Raw genomic sequence first — 18,311 nt, 5'->3', positions numbered from 1 at the left:
AAGTGACGATATACATATTACATACGGAGAACACACTTTACTGTATGTTACTCCTGTGATATCCGTTAGAGGTCCGGGATGCTACCAGAGGCAAGCGTGACTGACTGTGAAAAATATTTACATACATCACAATTGGCTATTGTGTTCATCATAGCAACTGCTACCATCTTTTTTTTTTTTTTTTAAGTGCACAAGTAATGTCTAATGGCATACTTTGCTCCAGGTGTTTAAATCCCGAAGAAATCCATCGCGGTTACTATCGCACAAATAAAAAAGCGTACACATTCAATGTGCTCAAGGGAATAAAATCTAATGTCTGGAAGCAGTCACATCGTAGCAAGTGAGAAAATGATGTACGTGATGTTGGTCTTCTCCTTTTAGACGAGCAAGTTGACAGAGTTAAAAATGGTTCGGGACTCTGAAGATACAGTTGATATGCAAAAATATATAATACACACTGCTGCTCTAATGCCAGACTTTTGTGATTATGTAAAAAAAGGGGTCATATTTGTGTATATTAATTATTTTATAGTGATTATTGATATAATCACAAAACCTGGCTGGCATTTGACCAGGGGTGTATATACTTTTTATATCCACTGTACATGCTCTGGTGAGTCCAATGAGGTTGGAAGTGTGGTGAGAAGAGGTAAAGGGGAAGTGGTGCATAAGTAAAACTGGAAGGCCAATAGAACATGATCAAAACTTGTGTGTGTATATATGGATGGATTTGGAAGCGGAAAACATTTTTTGCGGGGCTCAGTCCTGCAGCTGGCTTTCCTCAGATGTCCACCTGATGGGAGGAGGAGACTGTCCAAGTCTGGAGTACTTCAGCTGCAGCAGGTCGCCCACTTCATTCATGGCCTCCAATACCTGGCAAGACATCACAGGCAACGCCATCATTCACGCTGCAAAACAGGACACGCCAGAACTTCAACAGTCGTAAGCGATATAAAGCGAGGCGGACAGTAAAAAAACGCCACCAATAAACAGGCGTGAACTTTGGAAGTGATTCCACGCTGACATATGTCCGTGTTGTGAAGGCGAAGGTGAGGGGAGGGCGAGCAGCGCAGCCACAACAGAACACAAACCGCTGCACTTCTTTCCGCAGTAAATGAATCGACGTTGCAACACTCCAAAACACCTGCAAACAATTTACCCCCCAGCCCCCCTGACCTTTCCCCCCCGCCCGATTCCATGCCTTGAGAAACGGTAAGACCCGGGTTTTCCAAAGACGGAAAAAGCGGCTCCTCCAAGTGCTCTACAAAGGCTTTGGGATGCCCTTGAAATGGACTTTTACAAATCGTGTTGACATGTGCAATAGTAAGATGAATGAAGTGCTTTTGGCGAGACACGGCAGCTCATATAAAAGCCGCACTGTAATACGGACAGACAGCTTCCAAGTGCTATTAAAACAAAAAGGCAGTGCTTATTATCCAACAGGCTCGCTCCATCCACTGTGAAGCGAGCGCATTTCGGTGATTAAAAACAAAACACTTAACTGTGTTATTGTAACACTGACATCAGGCAACTAATCGGCTGATACAGGGTTTCTGCAGGTATCAACAAATTTCATTTCACGCTTTGTGTTGAATGAGTATTCAACCCCAAAAACGTATGAATATGTTTTATTACTTTGTCCTTCACTCCCAAAAACGTGTTTACACGTATTTTGTTTTGTTTTGTTTTTTTATGCAAGAGCATAAAGAAGGCTTTAATGCAGCTTCGGACCTGAAGAGGTCACTTAAAACTAGCGTTGTTCCGATACCGATACTGGCATCGGCAGAGGTGCCGATACTGCATTAAAACAGTGGTATTGGTATCGGTGAGTACTCACAAGTAACATGCCGATACCATTAATTCCAACGCTAATATAGGATTTTGGATGCAGCATCTTGTGTCTTGCTTGTGCATGACATTCACTGCATGCCGATCTAAGATATCCTATTGGCCCTTGAATGCTCTGAACCAATAGCAGGACAGCTTTTTCATGTTGAGGAAAAAAAAAAAAAAAACCTTAAGTATCGGTATCGGCCGATACTGCAAAGCTGGGTATCGGTATTGGTATCGGGGGCCAAAAAAACGGTATCGGAACAACACTACTTAAAACAATGGTAGTTATTAGAAAAAAATGGCCAGCAGGTGGCAGCAGAGTATAAGAGACTAGCCTGGGCCATGTTGCAACAAGCTCTTTTCCCCACTGTTTTCAACAGGTTTGTGAATAAAGTTGAAACTTAGCTATATTCTAATGCTCATTGCTGAAAAACGTAAACAGATACAAATATCCTTTTTTTCTGATGAAAGAAGAGACTAATCTTTCTTTTGATAGTTTCCATGTTTTTATAGCAATAGAACACCATATTCTGCGGTCTTTGCAAAATCAGTCAAAATCCAGTAAAACAGCTGGGAGCGATTGGGGTTGGTTCAGTCAAAACGGCTGTTAATCATTGGAATTCAGGGTTCCTTCAGGTTTCTTCAAGGTACATTTAAGACCATTTATCAAAAAAAATAAAAACAATCCAAAAAAAATCACAGCCTTATTGGCAAAGAAAAACAATTTGTTTACGTGCGTTAAATTAGTTCTCGAATGAGTAAATGTGGAATGTGTGCAGGATGTAAGAATATTGTGGCATATACATTTTAAGGTATGATTTTCTGTTGTAAATTCAATGGTTTTAAAACCCAGCGGGAACCCTGTCTATAGTTAACTTGCGATTAATCGCACATTATTCACATATTATAGCTGTACAATAAAATATCTTTTCAAGTTTTCCATACATGTTAACATAAATGTGGACAATTATAGTTAACAAATCCAAATATGGTTGGACCTTTTAGTTAATAGATACAGTAATTTTATAATAGGTACTTCATAGTTACTCTGTTAAAAGTACTCTAAACAGTTCAAAGGAGTGTGAAACATTGAGTCTGTTTTGTGTTGTGATAATATCCTGCCACTAGATGGCATTAGTGTTCATGTTAGATGTTGGTGACAGGAACAGTACATTTTTCTTATCCAATTCAGAGCAATTGGTATTTGGAACATGAAGCAACTCATGGCAATTTTGTTCCATGGGTGAGTGACACAGTTTGTGTCACACAGCTTTGAAGACTTACTGTGTCGAGCATTTCCCTGGTGTGCGCGGCCGATATGCAGAAACGCGCCCGAGATTCGATGATGGGAGTCGCCGGGAAGCCGACGACCACCGTGCCGATGTTCCGTTGTAACATCTCTCGGCCAAATGCCCTGAAATGCAAAAAAAGAAGATGACTCAACATGTCTATATAAGTTTGTATTCAAGGGATGAGAAATAATAGTGGAATGTGGAAATATTGGAATAACGAACCCAATTTTGGCAGGCATGTAGAGCATCACGGGTACGACAGGCGAGTCGCTGTTGCCATAGATGATGACGCCCATCTCGCGAAGTTTCCTGCGGAAGTAGGTTATGTTCTCGGACAGCTGGCGGAGGCGGTCCGCACCTGGAGAGGACACGCAGACATATAAGAAATTTAATTTTTTATTATAGTTACATTTTTATTTCATTTTGAGTTTTGTTTTTTGAAATCCAGTTTGTTTCAGTGTTAGTTTTTATTATTTTTAATGTTTTCAAAAATGCCTGATTTATTTTACTTTTTTGTGTATTTCTTGTGTACAAGATTAAAATAAAGCATCACTGCAAGTATTGAGTAGTAAAACTCAAAAAATAAAACTAGCCACAAATCAAATATATTTATAACAGTCCACACTGACGTACAACAATGGTCTAAGCGCAGAAACGTCTACCTTGCTAAACACGACATTTGTATATGACAGTTCAAATTCATCAAGCCTTCAAATTGTAGAACAAGTCCATTATATATAATAATAATAATATCTGCAGATTTTGCCTTTGAAGACAGCCAAAAATCATTAAGATAGAGGTCAGTGGAGGTGAAGTCAAACAGGCATCAATCCTCTCTCTGATGCACCATTCGGATTCACCCAATGTCCTCAGGCCACGCCCCCTGAGATAGCATCTTAGCCAAACAAATGCTTACAATGCTTACAGCAGCAACATCCATCTGTCTGACTGAGCAGGAAAAACATGCATAACAATAACTTCAAGCATGACTAGCTGTTTGGGTGAAAGGAAACTTTGGAGCTATCAAACAGCTCCAACGTTGCATTCGTGTCTGGACCTTCAAAGACTTGAAAACAGGTGACAGGGCTGCAACATATCAGGCTGTCATTGTAATTCTTCCACAAGGAAAACTTGAGCCAGCTCAGCTAAGTCTGGCAATCTTCAGAACAGATGACGGGTTCAGGTGTTTATTACCTCTGCCAAGCATAAGGGTTGGATTATGTAAACACTACACAGCCACTTTCCATGACACATTTCATTTTATGATTAGAATACTACTATTGATGCGGATCCAAATGAAATCAATACATTTTCAGTTTTCACTTTTACAGTCTACTTGCATGTGGGGTCTAATCAGCCCAGTGACCAACCAGATCCATCGACATGACTTGCGTAGCATGCAAGTCATGGTTGTTTTAATCAGTGCTATGGTAGATTATATTGTAAAGAGCAATCAGGAAGTTGACATCTTAAAAGGGATACTTTACTTATTTAGCCCATTATAGCAATAAAAAGGTAATATTTTGTCTGTAATTAATTTGATACTTTCATTATTTTTCTCATACAATTAGTACCTTTAAAAACACATTTTGCAACTTGCTGTCGACTGAAAATGACATCACAAGGGCTCAGGTAATCAATTACAGCTCACCTGTTTTCTAGGTTTGGTCACGTGACATTCACAAGCTGAGCTGTGATTGGTTACCTGAGCCCTTGTGATGTCATTTGCAGTCGACAGCAAGTTGCAAAATATGTTTTTAAAGGTACTAATTGTACGTGACAAATAATGAAAATATAAAATTTATTATAGGCAAAATATTCATGTTTGACTGCCAAAAATGGCTAAATAAGTAAAATATCCCTTTAAGTGAGACGTAGAGGCAATGGAGTAAACATCTGAAAACCATAAAGGAAGACCTATTTTACTATAGTACCGCCTCATATCAACATATTGACGAAAAAGCAGGAAGCTATCCACTTTCTTCATTGCAGACGCTTGAACTGACTTCAATTAAATTAAATATAATGCGTCTGGAATAATTCATGGTAAAACGAAACAAATCTTTTATCCACCTACTACAAAAAAGTATGAAAAGATGAACATGACCTCATTTGACATGTACATCAAAATAAAGGCCACCATAGTGGTGATGATGGTTAAAAGCCAGACACATGCTGACATCTAGTGGTCAAATACAACATCACAGTTGCATGGAAAGTACCAAAAAGAAAAGGTTGCATCATTGACAAAACAATGGAAGACATACATGTGCGGCTGGGAAGATTTTGTTGCTGTTAAATAGATTCAAACACTGTCAACATTACATAGCTGTTGTATGCACAGGTACCAATTGGAGTGGAAAGGACTTCAAATTTGTTGAAATCCCACAATCAGTTTGGTACGCAAATCCAGATATTACATTTGTGTTATTTGTGCTTTAACTCATCCCCCAACTTTGTCGCAAACAATCAAGCACAGAATAGCTGGAGGCAATTAAGAACCTACCCAGTGTGGTCCCATCCTCTCCCATGATGATTTTCATGGAGGTGATGATTTGCTGGGCTACAGGTGGAGGCATGGAAGTGGCGTACAGGGCGCTGTGAGAGTTTTGTCGCAGGTAATCAATCAGCTCCTAACAGAGGATTTACAAACATTTAATTCCACACTCTTGTGGCATCAACACAGCTTTTCATCAACATCATTTCAGTGATCTTATAAGTATATTATTCGCTGGCGCCTGCTGACCTTTTTGCCTCCGATGTAACCGCCGGCGGCGCCAAAGCTTTTGGTGAACGTTCCCATCATGACGTCCACATCCGTGGGATCGAGGCCGAAGTAGTCCACCACTCCTTTGCCATTCGGTCCCAAGGCGCCGATGCTGTGGGCCTCGTCCAGATACACGTATGCCTTGTAGCGCTTCTTCAGGGCGATGACCTCTGGCAGACGCACAATGGAACCCTCCATGCTTTGGGAACAGAAGGTGAAGTACAGGGTTTGTTTGTTTTTTTGATAAATGGTGCAGACCACAGTTTTGACTTTGGTCACCTTTTCTGATTGTATGCATAAGCACCGTCTATTTTAAGAATCTGAGTGTGGCTCGGTGGATGTCAGACTCCATTAACATTGCATTAGTAAAAGGACATTGATTAAATTGTACTGGTTGTTTAGAAAGGGTATTGATTTCTCATGACTGATTAGCTTTACGGTAAATGTACTTCAAGGACAGCGGGAACAATTCCAAACTGCAAGTGTGTGTGGGTTTTGGGATGTCTGAGTTGCCAAATATTCTGATTTTTACCTGTAGATGCCCTCCACCAAAATGAGAATTTTCCTCCAGGGCCGATGGGTCCTCGGCTGTCCATGCACGATGGCATCTCGCAGGAGCTTCTCGAGGCTTTGCATGTCTGTAGCAAAGACGTTTGGTTAATGTGACACGCTCAAGCAGATGATGTGATCATTTGCTACCATTGATGTAAAAGGTTACTATAGGTCACCTACTGTTGTGTTTGAAAACCCGAATTGTTGAGCCGGAAAGACGGGCACCCAGCACTAGTGATGCATGATTCAGCTCGTCGCTTAAGATCAGACATCCCTAGAACGAGACAAGGGGGCTATTTTTAGAACAGACCACTGGGCTACTCATGTTGTCCTTGGGGCTAAGTTGTACCCGTGGGCATCTTTTTTTTTTGTTTTTTGAGAATTCAATTCAAATTTTATTTCATTCTTAAAAACAAAACAAAACAAAAAAAACAAAAACAAACAAAGGGGACAGAAAGAAGAAAAACAAGCAATCAATACTAGAGCTGCGAGCAGCTATAAAGGGCCCTCGCAGCCCGGGCCACGTTGGGGTCCTTGCACGTTGGGGTACTTGCACGTTGGGGTACTGGCATATTGGAAGCAAAATTTCTTTGAAAATGGCATAATAAACGTTTACATGTAGAATATTTTTTTGCCAGTGTGTGTGTCAAGCTCAACGGGTTTTGGTGATTGTTAAGACCTGCAAAAATCAGCGTCCTTTTTTATTTTTAGGCAATGAGTTGCCCTGATTGGTATTTTTTTGTAAAAGTGTATATACACATCATCGCTCGTTGTACTCATTGCACAATGTTACTTTTATTGTCCAAAGGGGCAATCAAAAATGAATAAAACAAAATGGAAACGTACATACGTTTGGATCGGTGTGAAGCCAGTGAACAATTTGAGTGGTGGAAACTAAAAGAATATTCATAAATGACTTAGTTATCACACTTAGAATGAGTGTACATTTTTTGTACAAAATACCGTATGTGGGGTATTTTTATTTTTTTTTATATAAGCCTCAAGGGCTAGGTGGCGCTGTATTTATAACTGAATGTTGTCATAGAGATACCTTCAGGCCTTGATTATAAGCATACATGTCAAGTGTGGGATTTTTTTTGGGAGCATGTACCGTGGAGTTATTATGCATATCCTTCATTCACGATATTGCTTTTAATGTCCACAGAGGCTATCAAAAATAAATAAAAATATATATATGTTTGGATAAGTCTGATGCCAGTGAACATTTTGAGTGGTGGAAACTAAAAAAATATTCATAAATGACTTAGTTATCACACTTAGAATGATTGTACATTTTTTGTACAAAATACCTTATGTGGGGTATTTTTTTTTCATGCCTCAAGGGCTAGGTGGCGCTGCATATATAACTGAATGTTGTCATAGAGATAACTTCAGGCCTTGACGATAAACATACATGTCAAGTTTGGGATTTTTTGGAACATGTACCGTGGAGTTATCAAGCATATCCTTTTTCATTGTGAAACACAAATTTTGATGCCCCGCCCTCATCATATAGTATTTCGAAAAGTCAAAATTTTTCCCCCTGTCGTTGGCTCAGGTCTTGACATGGTCCAGGCCAAGTCTTAACTCAGTCGGATGAAACGTGTAGGAGAAGTGGGCAAAAGTCTGCCCCCTGTGAATGTGCAAAAATCGTCAAAAATGGGACATTCAAAAATTCGTAGCTCACTTCCTGTTCATTTTAGCATATGGGTACAAGAGACTTTTTTGTAGGTCTTGGGCTCCCTCATACACTTAAAAATATTCGGCGTTCTTGCTTAAACGTACAACCGGGGCTGCTTTGTTAAAAATTTCAAGGGGGCGCTATTGAGTCATTTTTGTAAAAATAGCACAATCAACAATAAAATATTGCTCATTTTACCAGGCCAGATGTGTGTGCCAAGTTTCAGGAGTTTCTGTGCATGTTTAGACCCTCAAAACTGGCGTTGTTTTCTTGGCGAACAGCGCTTAGCCACGCCTACAGCAATTCGCGAAAACTCACAAACTTCGTGTTGTGACATCATGAAGGCCGAAACCCTCCTCTGAGCAAATATGAGGTAGGTCCAGTTAACGTGTTTGGAGAAAAACGTAGAAGAAAATTCGTAAGAAAAAAAATTGCCACTAGGTGGCGCTATCAGTTAGATGAAATGTAAGTTAGTAGATGTCTTTAGAGCTGGACTCTCATCAAATGTGTGAAATTTTGAGAAGATAGGATCATCTCGGTCAAGTTAATGCAGCTTTTATTTTCACGAAAAATCTTCAGATTTTGCGTCACCGTAGCGGCCACGCCCTTTGACGAAAAGTTACAATATTCGGTGTGGGGCATGATCAACATCTTAAGGCTTTTCTGACCAATTTTCAAATGGATCCCTTCAACAAGCTCAGCACAGTAGCTAAAAATGTAAAGTATGACATTTATTGTAACCACTAGGTGGCGCTATATGTATAACTGAATTTTGTCATATAGATGTTTTTAGGCTGTGACTATTACGTTGCCTGAGAAGTTTGAGATTTTTTGGAGCTTGAACATGGGAGTTATTAAGCATTTGCTCTTTCTGGACAAATGAAATTTTAAAGGCAATATTTGATGCTCCGCCCCCGTCGTATAGTATTTCGAAAAGGCAAGATGTTTTGCCCAGCTGTTCTCTTAGGTCTTGAGATGATAAATGCCAAGTTTGAAGTCAATTGGATGAAAAATGTTTGCAAAGGGCGAAAAAGCATGACCACAGTGAATGTGCCAAAATAGGCCAAAATTGGACATTAAAAAATTCATAGCTCACTTCCTGTACATTTTAGCTACATGGTCCCAATAGACTTTTTTGTGCGTCTCGGGGTGCTACACGTGCCTGCCAATTTTCGTTGCTCTAGCTCAAACGTGTCGGGCTTGGTTTTTATTTTTCTACGCTAGGGGGCGCTATAGAGTCGCGTTGTTATAACGACTTCATAATATCAAATTTTTCGCCGGACCTGAGGAGTGTGCAAAGTTTGGTGAGTTTTCGTGAATATTTAGGTACCCAAAATCGCGATTGTTTGCGGAGAATAAAGAAGAAGAAGAAGAATAATAATAATAATAATAATAATAATAATAATAATAATAATAATAATAATAATAATAATAATTTTTACAAAAACAATAGGGACCTCGCAGCGGTCGCTGCTCGGGCCCTAATAACAAACAAAATAATTCAACAGCATGACCTTGTGCTATATTTTTTTCCCCAGTCATTGTGCTATTATATATTTTTTTTTAAATACAAATGGTCTGAGATGATTAAGTTTTATAATCCAGATTGTTCCACAAACTGACACCTTGAGTTGAAATACATTGTTGTTTATGTTTTGTTCTATATTTAGGTTTGGAAAAAATATCAATTCCTCTTAATTTGTACTCACTTTCCCCTTTTTCTCAATTTGATTTTCATGTTAATTGGTAAGATTTCATGATGGTCTTTACACATTATTTTAATGGACATTAATCAGAGCAACAAAATAAATGCATCGGTATTTGCAGTGTCTCATCTTGCACCCTTCCTCCCCTTTAGGAGAAATAAAAAATGTTAATTGGAGGCAATTAATTTCAAAGAAGCTAAAGATGACAGCTAGTACTGGCGGTTATTGAAACCTTGACTTTTTAAAAACATGCTAAATCGTCAAACCAAGTAATCGGCCCATGCTTATTTATAAATAGATACTGCATGTGCAATACATGAGAAAGGAAGCACATTTCTAATTTGTATCTGAATTTGCATTTTGTTTGCATGAGATACAAGCATACATAGTGGCATCAACAACCTGTAATTCAAAACAGTTGGCAATGCAACAAACATTGCATAGCACATTGCAGCCAAATAAGGTTTTAATTAACAGCCTCAACAAGTTTGAACTGAAAGACACACCCTTGAGCACAACAGAGAAGCTTCGGATAAAAGGTGGGAAAATAAGATGCATGCGTCTTTATTACGTTTGTATTATTATTTGAACTGTCAAATGATTACATTTTTTTTAATCGAATAATTTTGATTAATCGCTTCCTTAAAACGGCTTTTTCTCAAAATTTTTGCCCGCCGAATTTAAAGAACACCTGTTATGTGTTAATTCTAAAGACATCTTCACCCTTTTTTGATCCATTGCTCACGCTCACGCTTCTCTTTTTCTAACCACTTAATACCCTGCATAAATAAAATGGAAAAAAATGACCCCGATAGTTTGACATGAACACATATTCTGAAAAGGCATATGCAAACATTTATTAAATGCTTTACTTTAATACATGTAGTTATTTTTATTTTATTTATTTTTTATTATTATGTAGTTATTTGCTACCTTAACGTAACCATCCGCTGTCAGCTAAAGGATCATCTGCAGTCAAAATGAAGTATGATTCATCTGTGTTAATACATGATTAATGCGATTATTTTTGTGATTAATTAGTTCACCCTAACTTTGACAACACTATTATGTCGAGCCATTACACACAGTATTGGACAACAATATTTGCAAAGACAAACGTTAGACTACAAAATGTCACCGTGGAGATTTTGGTATTAAGCAATGACTTGCCAAACAACATTTTATTCTCCCAATACATGAACTGGAACATCTCTGAAATATTCAAACCCTCATTTGCTCATTAATACGACACTAAGTCACACAACAATAAATAAACCAGACGAGTAAACGTTGCACAATGTTGTTATGAAAAAGGGAGGGAATAAATTAGAAATATGCAGCAACATGATTAGACTCGGTCAAGAACGCGTGAGGCTTCTTGCCAACAGTTGTGGCTCTTTCACCACCTACTGGTCACACCTCTGCATGCTGCATTTTCTACTTCCTGTTCAAACGCTGGCTGTCAAAGTAAGTCAAAAGCGATATGATTGGCTTGGGTTTAGATCAACAGGGGCAGCCATTTAGCAAACAAAAGCAGCTGAACTCAATATTTTTGAAATATCAGGAAACGAGAGAGCCGTGGAACAGTCTGACCTGTTCAGTGTTGGCGCGGCATTTGTTTTCACTTCAAAACAGTAACAGGAAGCCATGTTAGTTCCGTAAAAGCAAATTTGTCATCTTAAGATTACATTACGGGGACAATGTGGTTAGTCAGGATGATGGAGAACAAAATAAGAAAAAGGAAGAGAGTGAAATTCCTTACCTTCCCGGTAAGAGCAGGAATGTTCATGGAATTTGTGGCGAAGCCCATGCCGAAAGCCATGGCTGACTCCACGCCAAGGAACCTGGCAGCCAACTGCTCCAACTCCTCATGGATGTCAAGGTTCCCTACAACAGGCAAAATGTGCTTTGTTTAGCTTCGAAAAATGTGATACTTTGCTCATTAAACTCTCACCTAATTCACAGCGAGTGCTGCCCACTCCCACGCCATACTTTTGCGTGACCTCAACGGCGGCGTCAGCACAAGCGCCGGTGTTCTCGGCGAAGCCCAGGTAATTGTACGAGCCCATGTTGATGACGTCCTTCACCACTTTGCCCGTGTGCCTGAAGGAGAGCGAGACAATGAAATTCAGGGACAGAGGACAACGACCCAGGGTCAGGGTAAAATAATTAACCTGAACATGTCGGCTGCGGTAGCTGTGCAAACATTTCCTGTTCAAGTGTTGTCTTAAAAATGGCCCAGTCAGACAGCAGCGGGGTATTACGCAATAGTTTATCTCGCGGAAGCTCGGCTTCAGCACAAGGCATATTTTAAACATTCCAATCTTGGTAAATACAGGAGAAAGAGAAAGTAAACGCACCCTTTTGAAACATCAGATTGTTCTGGTACAGGATCGTTTCAAAACATTCACACACATTCATATCAACTAAAGTAGGATTTTACCAGAACAACCTGAAAATTTTATGGAGCACTTTGGTGCAAAAAAAAAAAAAAGGGTCAAGTAGTGCCATCCTTATACAACATACTCCTACCTAAAAGACCGAGTCTTGACACTACACACAATTGTTGCCCTGCGTTTTTTGCATGTACTTGTTTTTCTTTAAATCACAAAAACTTTGAGGTCAATAAAATATCGACTTAACCAAACTCAGGTGTGTTCACTTGCTATATCCAAAAGTAAAGAACAGGCGGTGTTCACTATGCAACAGTAATGTGATGTGTCTTTTCGGATCAGCTCACGGATTTGAGTCATTGATCGGATCGTTTTTTTGGATCAGAAGAAAAAAAAAAAAAAAAAAGATAAATAGTGCTTTGTCTTCATTTATTTTGCATAATGCTATTCCCCCCATTAAATTAAAAACAAAATCAATTCAAAATGTCTAATATAGCCATTTAGGATTTAGCGTCGTCATTTATTTTGTAATACGTTTTTCCCCATTAAATAAAAAAAAAAAAAAATTATATATATATATATATATATATATATATATATATATATATATATATCAAAATGTCTAATAAAGCCATGTTCGATTTAGGAACACAACTTTAAGTGCAATATGAGGCAGAATCATTTTATATTTTATTTATATTATATTACATTTTACATATGGCCCATGTGTAAAATAACCTGTTAATGGCTTAAAGTCACACTGAGTTGAATGTTTTTTTTTTTTTAAATGAGCAAAAGTGTCTTATAAAATAAATGAAGACAAAGTTCTATTTATCGTTTTTCTTTTAATAATGAAATGACCTCAAATTAAGGCACATTCCCTTCCTTTAAACATGGAGAGTGAATTGCAAAGTAGTCTTGGTCCAGAATATTGAAAAACGAATTCAAGTAAGCCAGGTACCAGCTGTCAAACTCATTTACAGCTCCCAGTCAGGCACTGGTTGGTAATGCTAACCGCTAGCTGCTAGCCACTTGCGTCGGAGACTTTTTCCGTATTATACAATGGTGACGTAATTAATTAGCGGTTTCTTAGCGTCCTAAATTAGCGATTGAATGAGTTCAGGATAGAGTTGTACGATGAAGAAATGTGAACGTATTATATGGTTTGAAGTTAGCCTTAGCGTAGGCGACGTGTTACATTGAGAATGTTTCAGCTTCCTTGACATGTCTGAATGGTGTTGACTGGGAATGCGAACTTTGTTTTGTTTTTGTTTTTCCCCACCAATCAATCCACGGATCGCGCGCGACCCGAACCGACCGAGGATCAATGATGATCCGTTGTGCCACTAGTAATGTGACATCACAGATCAATACGTTGAGTGATGCTTTATCATTTTATGACAGAACTGAACTGAACTTACTGGAAGGTCCAGTTGTAATCGGGGGAAACTCGCTCCACCAGGTCCATCTTCGCCCCAGGAACACCACAGATGGGTCGGTTCCAGTTGTCTCGGATCCTCATGTACAAGTTCCGGGTGTAAAAGTTCTCAAAGTCTTGATAGAGCGGGACAAAATCCTACCAAGGAAAAGAACGCCAATGAAGTATGCAACAGACACAAAACAGCCCATAGATTGTAGTCAAACCAAAATTGTCAAAATTGTCATTGTTTATGCACCTTTTGCTCTTCTCGTTCTCTGGCCATGGTGCATTTCCCGATGTTCCAGTGGCGGAGAAAGTCCCGGAGGTAGCCAAAGATGGTGAGGATGCCGTAGCCCACGTAGGTAAGCACAGCCACCAGAAGAGGAGTCTGCTCAAACGATTCCACAAAGGGCCTCTTGTACAGGCTCGAGTTGTGTGTGCCATGTTGGTTCTGGGGGGGGACAAAACAAGCATTATCGTTATTACAATACGCAGACTTCCGTTTCTTAAGGCCCAATTTTGAATTGCGATGGAGGAGGGTGGTTGTCACGCAATTGTGGTTCCCCCTAGACTTGTTCAAGGGAGACAGTCGGGAGTGTGAAAAAGAAAGACGGTTTGGAACCATAAACGTAACAGAGCTGTTTTAGCAGTTTGCTGTTCCGCAGCTTGGAGCCTGAAAAGTTTGAAAACTTTTTTTTGTCAAAGAACACCGTTATCATATCTTTATTTAAGAAGTCACACGGTTGTGTTTATGCTTACAACACTTCAGCGTACAATTACTACACCACAATAGATCCAGCGGAGTCGCATTACTGCGAGAGGTTCAATTCTAAGAAAACAAACCTAAAGTAGCGACGTACCCAAAGTTGAACTTCGGTTTGATTGACAGATTTTATTTGATTAGTTTCAGTCAATTAGTCATATCATAAAGTACAACAAAGCAGCGAAAGACCGACCAATTTTTTTTCAAGACAGATACCGATACAGATTATTAGTTGTCAAGGAGGCCGATAGCCGATATTTATTTGCAGTAAAAATAGAAAAAAAAAATCTTTTAAAATTATGTTGACAGATTTGTTTAAAAAATATATAACAATTGCAGAGCTTCCAGGGTCATTAGCATGTGTTAAGCTAAATAAAAAATAATAATAAAATTTAAAAAGCAAGTAAATAGATGCCTAAAGATTTCTACTGTAAATAAAGTTTTTGAAAATTTCAACATAATTTCTTGATTTTTATTTATTTATTTTTAATAAAAACTGTAGGGAGTTCCTATTTTTTTTATAAAGTGGAAATTTAGATAGATCCATAAATGAAAAGTTAGATCTTTGCAGTGAAAAATTCTCTGAATGTGTTCCAAGTGTGTTTACGAAATTACGACAAATAAAAACTGACTGTGAGCATTTTACAATTCCTGATGAAAACCCCAAATTCGCTACTTTCAATTCTTGATGAAAACCCCAAATACGCTACGTGTGCAAGTATTCACTGCTCAGCGAGATACCAGCTAACAAATCGGTCGACCAAAAAAAGTTTGTTAGTATTAACTAAAAGCTGTTTAATATATTATAGGGTGATTTCAAGAAGCAAAACAAAGTACAAGCATTCTAAATTTAAGTACGATTGCATATGAAACATTAGTAAATAATTCAGACAACCTAAGAAATGCTTTAAAGTGAGGCACAACTTAACATGAATTGGGCATGAGAGTGTGCCCTGCAGCTTAGCAGCACCTCATGTGACCAGTCATGCATCTAACCAAGAAACACCTCTGACTGAGCACTGCAGAGCGTGAGCAGTTAAAACTAGTCAGACGTGACCTTCCCTTTATGACGGATGCAGGAAAAGGTTCAAGAGGCTGTTGCATACTGATGCCAACCAGAATCCAAACAACTGCACGCACTTCAATGAATAAAATGTAATACGTGAAGTCAACAGACGCAAGCCAGACCACTATTTTAAGAACCAAATTAAGATGCAGCACTGAAGCTTTAGTATGGAATGTAATCCTCGACAAATACTTTCATCATAAAGTCCAATAGGACACAACGCAAACAAATGAATACAAAAAGGCGCGCATGCATGCCCAACCTCCACAACTAAACTATGTTCTCTATTCCATGGTGGAAGTGACCGCACCCTTGACGGCGCAGAGACATTCCTCCCCGTTTAAGTGTCATGTGGAAGCAGGCTGGCTCTGCTCTGCTCTCCCTGGAGACACTCACTCCTAACACAACAGGCCCTGGTTGTCATCTTCTCATTAGCCAATGTAAACAGAGACCGGTCTGCTTCACAAAAACTTGCGGGACAGAAAAAACAACTGAGTGTAGGATTACAACAACAATGGACCTTCAGGTGGCGTGGGTCGTTGTTAGAAAACAATGAACAAGTACAATAACATATCTATCTGTTTATCTATCATGGACACAACATAACACAACATTAAGTTAATTTAGTCAACGTGTCCAAAAGTTAATATAGAAAAGCCAAACTTCCTATACCACAACCTACATTTACATCAGTAATAATTTGTAGTCATTAACAGCAAAGTCAACCGAAAAATTTTCTACGCAACCCCACTAGTCAAAACGCCACCTATTTTTTTTATATATATTTTTTTATCCATCTTAAAGGGTGGCCATTTTGTCACTTTCTGTTGATCGAAAATGAAATTTGACAGGTAAGGACCAATCATGTGTCAGCTTGAAAACGTCACATGGCCATATTCAGAAATCAGGTGAGCCTGTGATTGACATTAACTGACGTCATTTTCAGTCGACATGGGGCAAAATGGCCGCCCCATGAGCTTGGTAAACACGGCGGATTTTCACTCTTAATTTATATTCAACAAACAGTATTAATTAGAATGTAAAAAATATTACTATTACAACTTATCACTGTAAAGAAAATTAAAATGGGTGCCACAAATTATAATACTATACAGGATTATAATATATAGACTACATATATGAAGAACTTGGACCAACGCAAGTCTCATTAATTACACCACACATGCTAATGTTTTTGTATGGACAAAAACCAAAATACATAACATTAGCATTAATGTGTATGTTTGTTTGTTTGTTTTTGAGAATTCATTAACGCATTTCAATGCTCCGTTTGGCTCAGTTGACATGAAGAAAAATATTAACTTTCCCTGTTCTCCACAATAACGCGGGCCATCTTGAAAATAGTAAAACACAACTAAGATGTCTGATGTCATCTTGGGTTTGATTCATAAATATCTATTTATAAACATCGGGTGACGTACCTACGCGCTAGTGGCTCGTCTAATAAAACTGTGAATTAACTAGCGCGACCAACTATTCAGAATATGTAAAACATATCGGGCCGTCCTCCACGGAATTTTTGACGGCCAGGCGGGCGGGCGGGCCTCACCTTCTCCCCGGAGCGACGATACTTCTGCGGCTGCTGAAACAGGCAGTGGTTCTTCACGAAGCCATTTTTGCTGGCTTTTTGACCACTCGAGGTCCGACGACAAGCGTCTCCGTTGAGTAGCTTGTTGGCGGAGCTTTCCGTCATCTCTGTCGGCTCGCCGCGGCGGAAGAAATCACAAATTGAAGAAGCCCAACTTGGGTGCGGATAATCGGGAAGTCATGTATGAACTCAGGAGAAACGTTCGCTTCTACGCCCACTGCGCTGCGTCTTCACCAGCACGCCGGAAGTACACGCCCCTGGCGCGCGCTCATTCGCCAATGCGCCTGGTAGCCTACAAGTATCGTCTATTAAAATTAAGAGCCCACCCCATACAAAACTATAAAAACTTTTAGTGGCGTGTCAACACAAACTAAATGAAACATTGTGTAATATATATTAAATTATATTTTAATTAAAATATTAACATTAGAAGACATACTCACCATTTGTAATGTTTAACGCGACTACTCCACAGAGTGAGCTATCTTGCTGTATTTTATGTCTTGGTTGTCAACAGTCTCCTGTGAAACGACCTAGAATAACCTTTGACTAGGCGTCAACCTAATCCTCCCGATGACGTGATTCGTCCCTCACCTGTGCAGGACAGTGCATAAGGTCAAGGCTATCCCAAAGGTGAGTCATCGGAAGTTGCCAGGGATGTTATATTGTGATGATGCAGTGATGTTGACTGGAAGGACATTGAGATATACAGTCACAAAAAAAGCTAAAATGCTAAAATATTAAATAAATAAATAAATAAATGAATAAATAAATACACACGGAGCATCGTAATGCTGGTCAGAGCTGGTCCTAAGCAAAATTTGATTTTGTGGCTAGCTAGTTGAGTCAATAATATGATGAGATTATACATCTACTATAGACTCATTACAGCGATCAAATCAAGCAAAATCTAAAGTTAAAGTTTTGTCAGAATGTCCAAAATATTTCGCTAAAAATCTAAGTTTAACTTTATTTATATTGTATCTAAATTATACGGCAGGGTTGTTGACTGGTAACTGATCTTTGGTGCCCCCTTGTGGTCTTGGAACCTGAAGCAGGTTACATGCTGCGTTACGTTGCCACAAATCAGACAAATACAACCCATTCTGATTATATCCTCTTGGCTGTAAGCAGAATATTATGAAAGACCAAAAACATCCGCAATAAAAATTAAAATAAATAAAAGCAATATATATATCATTAAAAAATTACGTACAAAAATATTCAAA

General features: G+C 38.9%; 1 protein-coding gene across 2 annotated transcripts; it reads right to left on the bottom strand.

The window, feature by feature from the left end:
• Nucleotides 1–322: 322 nt before the first annotated feature.
• Nucleotides 323–17,322, bottom strand: sptlc2b (serine palmitoyltransferase, long chain base subunit 2b). 2 transcript variants are annotated; one of them, XM_077510534.1, is made up of 12 exons: nt 17,044–17,322; nt 13,901–14,095; nt 13,646–13,800; nt 11,786–11,934; nt 11,594–11,718; nt 6,625–6,718; nt 6,425–6,530; nt 5,872–6,091; nt 5,632–5,758; nt 3,348–3,483; nt 3,118–3,247; nt 323–873 (listed from the first exon to the last, which is right to left on the bottom strand). In XM_077510534.1, exons 1-12 carry the CDS (start codon nt 17,185–17,187, stop codon nt 760–762), a joined length of 1,695 nt encoding a protein of 564 aa, XP_077366660.1. In that variant the 5' UTR covers nt 17,188–17,322; the 3' UTR covers nt 323–759. The 2 variants fall into 2 exon arrangements, with proteins under 2 accessions (XP_077366660.1, XP_077366661.1); XM_077510535.1 differs by having other exon boundaries at nt 760–908.
• Between the last annotated feature and the right edge of the window lie 989 nt (nt 17,323–18,311).

This window comes from Festucalex cinctus, chromosome 21 (genome assembly GCF_051991245.1).
Source record: "Festucalex cinctus isolate MCC-2025b chromosome 21, RoL_Fcin_1.0, whole genome shotgun sequence".
In the NCBI taxonomy this organism is placed as follows: domain Eukaryota; kingdom Metazoa; phylum Chordata; class Actinopteri; order Syngnathiformes; family Syngnathidae; genus Festucalex; species Festucalex cinctus.
The sequence above is the reverse complement of the archived record's forward strand: the minus strand, read 5'-3'. Positions and strand labels throughout refer to the sequence as shown.